The sequence below is a fragment of the Cyprinus carpio genome, chromosome B7 (genome assembly GCF_018340385.1).
Source record: "Cyprinus carpio isolate SPL01 chromosome B7, ASM1834038v1, whole genome shotgun sequence".
NCBI classification, from domain to species: Eukaryota; Metazoa; Chordata; class Actinopteri; order Cypriniformes; family Cyprinidae; genus Cyprinus; species Cyprinus carpio.
Genome location: NC_056603.1, coordinates 12,324,638 through 12,336,219, shown reverse-complemented (window position 1 = coordinate 12,336,219; position 11,582 = coordinate 12,324,638). Strand labels below are relative to the sequence as shown.

At 35.2% G+C, this 11,582-nt stretch overlaps 1 protein-coding gene across 1 annotated transcript; it reads right to left on the bottom strand.

Moving 5' to 3' along the window:
* Window positions 1–55: 55 nt before the first annotated feature.
* LOC122137941 (transmembrane channel-like protein 3) lies at window positions 56–7,735 on the bottom strand. Its single transcript, XM_042727287.1, has 6 exons — window positions 7,347–7,735; window positions 6,784–6,930; window positions 2,035–2,110; window positions 1,425–1,506; window positions 967–1,073; window positions 56–196 (listed from the first exon to the last, which is right to left on the bottom strand). The coding sequence occupies exons 1-6, from the start codon at window positions 7,460–7,462 to the stop codon at window positions 56–58; spliced, it is 669 nt and encodes a 222-aa protein (XP_042583221.1). The 5' UTR covers window positions 7,463–7,735.
* Between the last annotated feature and the right edge of the window lie 3,847 nt (window positions 7,736–11,582).

Here is an 11,582-nt window from a genome sequence, read left to right as displayed (position 1 = left end):
ATCAAAAATAAATTATTTGCAATTAAACCCCGAAGTTCCACAGATAATATGCACATCATATTTGTAAAGCAGTAAAAACGAGAGATGATAGTCTTGCCCCCAGCGACCAGATGGTGTCCAGGTCTTGTGCGGAGGCAAGGTGCTCCTTGGGGATGGTCTTGCTGCGGGTTGTACCAAATGGAGCGCCAGCCAGGAGCTGATCGGACAGATTGGAGAGACAGAGGGAATGATAGAGGACAACAGATCATACCTGCGCAGAGATTGCTTTGTGTCTCTGCAAGGGGAGTGAATAAATGTGACCCTTGACCACAAAACCAGTCATAAGGGTCAATTTTTCAAAACTGATATGTATACATAATCTCAAAGCTGAATTAAGCTTTCCATTGATGTATGGTTTGTTAGGATAGCACAATATTTGGCTGAGATACAACTATTTGAAAATCTGGAATCTGAGGGTGCTAAAAAAAAATCTAAATATTGAGAAAATTGCCTTTGAAGTTGTCCAAATGAAGTTCTTAGCAATGCATATTACTAATCCAAAATTACGTTTTCATATATTTACGGTAGGAAATTTACAAAATATCTTCATGGAACATGATCTCTACTTAATGTCCTAATGATTTTTGGCATGAAAGAAAAATCAGTAATTTTGACACATACAATGTATTTTTGGCTATTGCTACAAATATACCCCAGCGATTTCCAGGTCTAAAAAACGTCCTTGTTGAGTTTTAATAAAAGATGTTGTCTACAAATAATGTACGATCACACAGCAGCATCTAAATATCTGTATGTGCTTTCAGAAATAATAATAGAGAAGCATAATGTCATGTACCGTACAATATATATATTTTTATTACATCCTTATGTACTGTACTTTTAAACTGTCATGACATTTTGATTCGTAAGCTTTCAGAACTGAACATATAGCCTATTATTTACTTTTACGAATGAATGCATACTAACCTCAGGCAGCACGATAAAGGCTCCAGTCATAATAGTGAGAACTATATTGATCCCAAATAGCCATCGCAGGAATATGAAATAAGAGGCCACACCTGATCCAAAGTGACCCAAAAACAACATACAGTATACTGTACATTTAATGCAGTATGGGGTTATTTTGACCCAATCTGAATACTTTATTTATAGGGTTATATTGATTCAGTCAAATTGAATGACATTTTTGACTTTAAATCGCACTAGTAGTTAATCTGAATACTTTCCACATGGATGCACATTTTTAAGTCACCTAATATATATTTTCAGTGAATATGCATAAAGTCTAAGACATTTACCATATCAGAGCTAGTTTATCATGCACAAAAAATTTGATAAAATGTTTTTCTTTATGCCTCACAATAAGAGATTAACATATTTATCTGCAGTCAAAATAAACACATATTGTGTGTCAAGACACTAACTCTCAATCTTTTTGATCCTCATCTCCCAGGGAATGAACAAGACAACAATGTTGTAGAAGACTCTAGAAATCTTCTTCAGCAACTGCAAACATTTACAAATAAATCAACAGTTAGATAATACATTAAACATCAGATTAGTACAGTCTGCAGACAGAGGAATACAAAAATAATTACATATTCAATCCAAGCAGTGTTGAACCTGTAAGATCTGAGCTCTCATGTATAAGGATAGTAGATCGTATAAAAAACATCATTTTGTTAAACCAGTGTGTACAGATATCTGATTTTCAGTCTGCCATGAAACCCATAGTCAGAATTAATAATTTACCATCAAATCCACTTGCTAAAAAGTCAATTAATTTTAATGGTGCTTGGGCAGCCTTGGCGAATGCTACTGGACATTTTAATTAAACCAGGCTATAACAACAGGCCATAAATTTGAGTGCAGCATCTGTGAACAGATGAGGAGTACCGCTAAGGCAGAGACACACACAACCTAACCAGAATCTCACATAAACAGAGGGAGTGGGGGGTGGGGGAATTAAAAAGACAAGGAGATAAGCTATAATATGAAAAAGACAAAAGCAAGATGGATGGATAGAAAACATACCTCTGCCCCGGCTGCCTGGTAACCTCTTGTCCTAGTCAGTCTGCCCTCATATTTCAGAACAATCTCTCTGGCTTGCCTAAAACACAGACAATTTCAAACAATCTAAGAATGTTATGGATTGATAGCTGTTTCTAGTGATAGTGAGGGGCAATAATAGTAGGCTTTCCTGTTGTATGATCCTGAACACATCTGTAGAACACTTTTGTTAATGTTTGTTTTCATAGATGTTTTAGCCATTAAAAATGGTGCTTCATTGGTTTCTTTATTAATAAAAATGGGTGGGGGGGGGGTTTCAGGAAGGGGGTGTAATGTAATCATGAGCGCTCACCCAAAGATGATGAAGACACTCGTAAAATGGGGAATGTATCTTCTGCATGCACCATCAGGCAGAAACCTGACAGTTATTTTAAAGGGGTCATATGATGCAATTTCACATTTTCCTTTCTCTTTGGAGTGTTACAAGCTCTTGGTGCATACAGAAGATCTGTAAAGTTGTAAAGACTAAAGTCTCAAATCCAAAGAGATATTCTTTATCAAAGTAAAGAGTCAACCACGCCCTCCTAAAATGGCTCGTTCTAACATGCCCCCTCATGTCTACGTCACAATGTGGGAAGATTTGCATAACACTGCCCAGATGTTCACGCAAAGAAAGAAGGCATGACTTTTATTCTTGCTGTTGCTGCCGCCGCCATGTTGTGGAGATGCAGTATTTTATTGTGAAAGTGAAACTACTTTGTTTGGTCTTCCAAAAGAGGACACAACTAGAAATAATTTTATGGAGGACTGTTTCCTGATCTTCCGGCTGTTCTGACTCACAGTCTGTAAATAGGTTTACATATTTAAAGGATTGCCATTGATGATTCAAACGTGAGTTTTGAGCAGTGTAGAGTAGCCCTTGTTGTTTGTCATTTCTTTGATCACAAATGCAGACATGGTTTGATATTTATGCGGTGCGATGCAACGCAACGCGTATAATTGTCATTATAATCCGTAATTATGTCCCCACTGGATGCAACAAATGCCTAGTTTATAATGGGTTTTAATGTTTTTGTTTCAGCGCTCTGGGACACACGGCATCACAGTATAGTAATAGGCGTAACATTTCCGTCACATGCGTGAGGTATTCAGCCAATCACAATGCACTGGATAGCTGGCCAATCAGAGCACACCTTGCTTTTCAGACTGATGAGCTTTGTAAAAATCGATGTGTTTCAGAAGGCAGGGCATAGAGGAGAAACTATAATGTACAGTATGTGGAAAATATATATATATATTTTAAACCTAAACCGCATAAACCCATTTTATTACACCAAATACACAAAATAATGTTCTTTTTAGCAACATTATATGACTAGGGCTGCGCAATTAGTCGAATTTCTAATTGCAATTACAATTATGGATGCCACAATTACGTAATTGCTCGAAGCGGCAATTAATCGTTTTTTTTCTTTCTATATGTTATCTTAAGGGTTTTTCCATTGTTTTAATTTTAGTTTTAGTATAACATTATAATACCATTCATATTTTTATAATTTAAAGAAGAAACCAATCCAATGTATAGTTGACATTTGAGGCTTAATACTATGAAAAAGCACTAAAAGGTTTTCAATTAGAGTGTTTTTAGCTTGTTTATTTTCATATAAAAATATGGCATGCAGTTGCATCAAACAATGGTATAAACATCATTTAATGTAAATTGTGATAATCATAATTAACAATCACAATTACAATTTCAAGGGAATAATCAACAATTATGATTTTTTGTCATAATCATGCAGCCCTACATATGACCCCTTTAAGAAATTCATTAAGCTAATGAAAGCACACTAATAACTAGTTGGACAAACATCATCTTTGGACATTTTGGTGGATGCAAATGTTCAGAACCCCTGAACATGAAAATAAATGGATAATGAAAGCATATGGTGGGAGCTGACATAAAATACATTTGGAAATTTGACATGCTATGCTCCATTCTATCTATATTTAAATATTTATTTATTTATTTTTATTTTTTTTTTACTTTTTTTTAATATTCATATATATATATATATATATATATATATATATATATATATATATATATATATATATATATACACACACACAGGTCCTTCTCAAAAAATTAGCATATTGTGAAAAAGTTCATTATTTTCCATAATGTAATGATAAAAATTAAACTTTCATATATTTTAGATTCATTGCACACCAACTGAAATATTTCAGGTCTTTTATTGTTTTAATACTGATGATTTTGGCATACAGCTCATGAAAACCCAAAATTCCTATCTCAAAAAATTAGCATATCATGAAAAGGTTCTCTAAACGAGCTATTAACCTAATCATCTGAATCAACTAATTAACTCTAAACACCTGCAAAAGATTCCTGAGGCTTTTAAAAACTCCCAGCCTGGTTCATTACTCAAAACCGCAATCATGGGTAAGACTGCCGACCTGACTGCTGTCCAGAAGGCCATCATTGACACCCTCAAGCGAGAGGGTAAGACACAGAAAGAAATTTCTGAACGAATAGGCTGTTCCCAGAGTGCTGTATCAAGGCACCTCAGTGGGAAGTCTGTGGGAAGGAAAAAGTGTGGCAAAAAACGCTGCACAACGAAAAGAGGTGACCGGACCCTGAGGAAGATTGTGGAGAAGGACCGATTCCAGACCTTGGGGGACCTGCGGAAGCAGTGGACTGAGTCTGGAGTAGAAACATCCAGAGCCACCGTGCACAGGCGTGTACTTTTGAACCAGAAAACAGCGGCAGAAGCGCCTGACCTGGGCTACAGAGAAGCAGCACTGGACTGTTGCTCAGTGGTCCAAAGTACTTTTTTCGGATGAAAGCAAATTTTGCATGTCATTCGGAAATCAAGGTGCCAGAGTCTGGAGGAAGACTGGGGAGAAGGAAATGCCAAAATGCCTAAAAGTCCAGTGTCAAGTACCCACAGTCAGTGATGGTCTGGGGTGCCATGTCAGCTGCTGGTGTTGGTCCACTGTGTTTTATCAAGGGCAGGGTCAATGCAGCTAGCTATCAGGAGATTTTGGAGCACTTCATGCTTCCATCTGCTGAAAAGCTTTATGGAGATGAAGATTTCGTTTTCAGCACGACCTGGCACCTGCTCACAGTGCCAAAACCACTGGTAAATGGTTTACTGACCATGGTATTACTGTGCTCAATTGGCCTGCCAACTCTCCTGACCTGAACCCCATAGAGAATCTGTGGGATATTGTGAAGAGAAAGTTGAGAGACGCAAGACCCAACACTCTGGATGAGCTTAAGGCCGCTATCGAAGCATCCTGGGCCTCCATAACACCTCAGCAGTGTCACAGGCTGATTGCCTCCATGCCACGCCGCATTGAAGCAGTCATTTCTGCAAAAGGATTCCCGACCAAGTATTGAGTGCATAACTGAACATAATTATTTGAAGCTTGACTTTTTTTGTATTAAAAACACTTTTCTTTTATTGGTCGGATGAAATATGCTAATTTTTTGAGATAGGAATTTTGGGTTTTCATGAGCTGTATGCCAAAATCATCAGTATTAAAACAATAAAAGATCTGAAATATTTCAGTTGGTGTGCAATGAATCTAAAATATATGAAAGTTTAATTTTTATCATTACATTATGGAAAATAATGAACTTTTTCACAATATGCTAATTTTTTGAGAAGGACCTGTATATATTACGACCCATAAATTCTTTTTTAAATAATAATAATGATAATAAATTTTTATAAAGGTTTTTATATATATATATATATTTAATTATCTATTCATATATATATATATGTGTGTGTGTGTGTGTGTGCGCGCACATAATGCAGTATTTCTTTTTTTTTTGCATTTGAATTATATTATATATTTTTAATGCATTGAATTTGTCACAATGGAGGTTCATTTAAAAAGAGAAGGCAAATAAATACGAAAAGAAGCATATGAGTTATACTTTCTTCTCTTTAAATATGAAACAGCTTGCTATTTAGTGGATATCAATGTGTTAAATGTAATATTTACATCAGACAAAAGTAGCTCCACTGCAATCCCAATATTTTGGGAGTGCTTTCTCAGGTGCATAAATCCACAATGATTGCTTATACACTGTACCAGAATAAAACCAGAATGTGATCTTAGCGTAACCCCAGTCATTCAAACGGGTGCATTTGTGCATCCCTGACCCAGGCCCAAAGAAGCCGCAGCGATCGCTACCCAGCAAAATGAGAAACTGCTGGCCAGGCTAATGAAACAATTACTCAGCCAATTTAGTTTGTTCTCCACACATCATGTTGTAAATATGGCAGCCGCTTTCAAGCACTGAAAGTTAATTGTTATTTACCTTACGGGTTTAATGCGAGGATGCCTCCCTAGGCCATTATCATCAGTTTCAAACATTTTCAAATGCCGTTTTAAGTAGGCTAATGGGGTCAAATAATCATTTTAGACAGAAATTATGCTTTGTTCTTTTCATTCTTCCTATTAATATAATGAATCTTACTCACTTACTACCAACTGCTATATAAACTCTGGCATCAGCTCAAAAGTACCTTTACTGCACATTTTACCTGCACATTCACATTTACGCTCACATTTTGGTCTTATAAATGCTGAACTTATAAATGCTTTATCCTCTTTATCTTATGCTATTTGAACAGTTCCACTAGAGAACTATTAAATTTTATGATCTGTAATAATTTCAGTACATGATGTGCAGAAATTCTGATGGCATTTTCCTAACATACACTTGGGTCTTACTTGAGCACTTTTAGCTTGCGTCTCATTGGCCAGGGTTTAGTTCGGATGTTGGCGATGATTTCCTTCTGATGCTGAATGTTCTGAAATGACTCCTCTGGATCATTACTGTCCACTCTTTCTCCATCCTTATCCTCATCATCAGATGGTCTGAAACATGACCAAATATCAATAATTACGGCAATTAATCTTACAGTAACATTAGACTTTTATTTGTGCAGCACATAACAAAACATTGTTGATTTATATTAAAAAAAAACATGAAAATGCAATGGAGGTACAAAAAAAAGATACACACACACACACACACACACACACACACGCATAAATTATATATAGTTTATAAACTAAACATGGTTTATATGCAAACTACAAGTTAAGAAGTGTTACTTTTAAATTGAATATAATGCTTTGTTCTGCTATAAAGGATAAATATTCCAAATAATAAATAAATAAATAACATAAGAGACCGAATGCTACAGTCTACAAGTGTCAGGTGCAAAATTAGCCAATGTAACCTAGAGTTAATTTTTTTTTTCAGATTTAGACAAAAACTGGTGACTTACCCATTATCGTCTTGATATGGCGAATAAATCCTTCTGGAATTTTTTCTTATGCTCTTATGTCGCTTGGAGGATATCAGGGGTCTGGTTATAGTTGCTGGTTCTGCCATTTCGTTCATTTCCCAGCCTTAAAACTTTCTGCAGTTTTCAGTGAGCATGTCCCCCATCTGTAGGAGTTCTCCCATGCCGATGTTGCTGACGGGACTCTGGCAGGAGCCGCTACTTGCCCGATTGGATCCTACTGAAACGCTGCATAAGCCCCTCCACCAGAGGAGTTTAAGCTCAGACAATCACTCCAATGACAGCTGGACTGGCTTCTTAAAGGGACAGCGTGAGAACTGCAACCTGCTGATGAATGCATACCCCTCTGTACAAAGCGATTCTAACAAGAGAGAAAATGTAAACACTATTCTCACACTTCACAGCAAACATTGCACATTAAAACAGTAGTTAACAAACCATTATTAAATCTATTAATTCTTATTTACTTCCTCAAATGTTATTCTTTTCTTTCTTCTATGAAACAAAAGCAGAATGTCTGAGCCTCTGCTTGTCACATGTCTAACAATTTTAATATTTATAAAGCTGAGCTTTAAATGGGAGAGAAACAGCATAAAAATCATTACAGCGGTTCATACAATTTGATACGTTTTAATGCCATACAATACCATTTTGTATTTCTTAACACTGATATTTGTAAGTCATTAGTCATAACCAACCCCTCTGTCGTAGCTATTAAATGTCATTTGTGGTCATGTTTATCCAAGTTGCAATGTCACAATAAGGAGACACAGATGATATGTCTTGTGGGAATACTTCTAAATATGTCATTTTTTAATTGCATACCAACACAAACCTTCCACTTCCTTTTAACAGTCTATTTTAAATGAAATTGTCTAATTCCCTCAGGAAATCTGCATGCGTACTAGATTTTAAATTTTTCTCATGACAAAAGTTAGTGTTTTGTGCCACAGTCAGTCATGTTAATTCACTCTGGAGTTTTGTCTGAGCAGGCGAATGGGCGAATTTCCAGTTTTCCTTATAAAGTGACCTTAGAGTGTGCTGAAATTAAACAACATTGTTACGTACAAGGAAAATAAATGTCCCCACATGCAAAAGAAAAAAGGCCATTGGCTCAGTAGGATACGAATTGATCTTATTGGAGTATAATACTACAGTTCTCATAATTGAAAATAATGCGCAAACATATGGAAGTAAGATGCAAGAAATAAAACTTGCGAGTGCGAGATAAAAAGTTGCAATTACCTTTTGTAAAAATGTTTCATTCCTTGCCAGAAATAAATAAATCATAGAAAGTCAGAATTGCAATTTTTCTCACCATTTCAAGTTTAGATCTCAGAATTCTGACTGACTTTCTCTGAATTATGAGTTTACATCTTGCAATTTAGTTTTTATTACTAAAAATGATCAAAAAAATGCATGATGTAAATGTACAATTCAGAGAATGTCAGAATTGCGACAAAAATATAAACTCAGAATTGTGAGAAACTTGAAGTTAACATCTCAATATTCAGCTTCTGACAAAAAAAAAGGGAGACAAAAATTTGAAATTACCTTTTTTATTTTTTTTTATTTCATGGTGAAAGGAGACTTCCATACATATATGTCTAGCACTTTTTTTTAAAGAGTGTGTGCCATGTGAAGAAATAACCTTTTTTGAGCAATCTTGCAGCACTGCACTCCTTTAGTCCTCTATAGGGATGTGTTTTATTAGCTATAGTCCTCTAAAAGTTATGTCTCACATTGCACACGCACACACACACACACACACACACACACACACACACACACACACACACACACACACACTGAATTATAACAGTCTATTTCTTTGAGTACAGTTTTAATAAGCCTTTGTAAATGTCCTATCATTAAGTTCATTCATTAATATTCACAATGCTTGTGGACTTTTAGTTCAATTTATATCAAATTTCATATATGCACATTTACTGTATATAGCATCATACAAAAGGCAGCAGAAGTTACAGATAATCCAAAAATACCTCTTAAAGTATTGATGCCATCATTGGTCAGAATCATATATAGAGCCATTTTGTTGTAATTTTTCCACCGCCGAGTGTCTATCTTGAGCCCTGAAACAAATGACAAATTACAGTCCCAGAGGTCCGGTTTCAATTTAACATTTAACCCAATAAACACAAATCAATGAGGCTTATTGATTGCATGAGCTGTGCTGAAACAGTAACATAAAAAGATCCTTTCCCAAACATAGCATCAGTTATAATTCCAATCATATTATGATATCAGTTATCCTGCAAAGAAGAGTAAAATATACTTTACTACATACAACTGAACAACAAACATATGAACAACCATCATCTTCTATAAATTCAGTTAGAATAATAATTATGATTACTTTATTAGCTGTTCTTTTTTTTCTCTCTCTACTTATTAAACAAGGCATCTGAGCATTTGCCAGAAAAAAAAAAAAAAATAAATAAATCATTAATGGTGAACTATGGAGGCACCAAACACAGGTCAAGTTCAAGGTCACTCACTTTACACTTCACTTTACCCTAGTCCCATATTGGCATTATAGTCTTTATGAGAGGACAGTCCTAAAAAGGGGAGAGTCAAGTCAAGTTAAATTTATTATCCCATAGAGGAAATTTGGATTGCAGGCAGAGTGGGTAGTTTAGCCAATGCTATAACTCTAAAAGACAATCAAGGCTGGCCAAAGTGAATCGTTTGAGTTGGGATATAACCTATGTCAATTCAAAAAGTAATTGCATGCCCCTCTGTAAATCCTATACAAGGTTTTATCTGATTTGCAGTAATGCAGTTCACACATGGGCAAAGACCTTGCAGTGCAAAGAGAAGGACATTGGGTCTTACAATCTGTTAGGTAGAGGATAATGAGAAAAGTAGGTAAAAAGAGACAATTACAAAAGTCTATTGATAAGAACACAATGCCATTGCACGTGGTAACAGAAATACAGAAGTGGATACAATTACTATTCCCAATGCACCAATTTGGAGAATACACAAATCAGATAAAAAAGGTTAATTGATTTAGGAGATGATCCAAGGTTTACACTCAAATATGACAAGAGATGAAACAGTGAAATAGTATACTAAAATTAGACAATGCTAATAAATTTAAATAAACTGCCTAATTTGTATAAATAATGCAGTATACCAAAACAACCAATCAAATAAGAGAAAGAATGTCACTGCAGGTGTCAAATGACCAATCAAAAGAAAGAAAAATAACTGAAACATTTAGCTCAGACTTCTCAGAGTTTCTAAACGTCGTTTTCAACATGACACACACAAAAAAAGAAAATAAAGTAAATATTATTTGTTTAAAGTGAAATCTCTGATTGTAATTGCTGTAATCTACAAAACGGTACGAATAATAAAACGTTTTTTAATAGCGAGCGCCAACACATTGAAGAGTTTAGGCTAACGTTAGGTTAGCCTACTTTCCACAAACTTTTACAATGGCTTATTTAAATGGTATTTGGTGAGTTTTATTCTCTTTAATCTTGAAAATATTCATTATTTTGTTGAATATTTCTGAATAGTGCCATTTGGAAATTAAAAGAAGCTATTTTGTCCAGTAAGTTAACAGTTAATAAACTCGACTGGAACATCTTGTTTGATTTGACCATATAAGTTAGTTACTTTGAAATAAAAACAATAAAATATCAATACACTCAGTTTAAGAATTTTTCCTTCACTTGGCTGCAACCACCGTGACCGTTCACGACGATCTACCGCGTTCAAGATGGCGAGGCTTGCACGAGGAGGACAAACGAAACGCGGAATGGTTTACTTTCAGGTCAAGATTTCCCTTTACGAAATATTTTAATCGGTTAGTAGTTTTTTTTCTTTTCTTTTCTTTTTCTTGGTGTTTCTTAAGGATTTGACTTAGGTAAATTAACACTGCCTCAAGAAGAAGATTGGTATAAAGCATTATAATTCTTTAAAGAGATTTTTTAGATTTGTGCTCTGAGGAGTTTATGTGATCTTTGATAGTTGATTCTTCAGAGTTGTTCGGATGTTAAAGGGGGGCTACATGTTTCATGTATTCAGAGTTGTTCACAGTGTTAAAGAGATGGATTCTCATGCTAAACATGGCCAAAGTTTTAAAAAATAATTTGGACGAATGACACAGAATTTCGGTGCCGAAAATCTTACTTCCGGGTTTGTACAAGTTTCAGCTGTTTTTTTCGAATGTGGATTTAATGACGT

What these genes read in the sequence shown, in the direction of transcription:
- LOC122137941 (XM_042727287.1), bottom strand. Translation starts at nt 7,462, where the DNA reads ATGAACGAAATGGCAGAACCAGCAACTATAACCAGACCCCTGATATCC. An exon ending in CGCAAGCTAAAAGTGCTCAA is followed by an intron (nt 2,111 to 6,783) that starts GTAAGACCCAAG and finishes TCTGTGTTTTAG; the next exon opens with GCAAGCCAGAGAGATTGTTC. An exon ending in CCTTTATCGTGCTGCCTGAG is followed by an intron (nt 197 to 966) that starts GTTAGTATGCAT and finishes CTGTCCGATCAG; the next exon opens with CTCCTGGCTGGCGCTCCATT.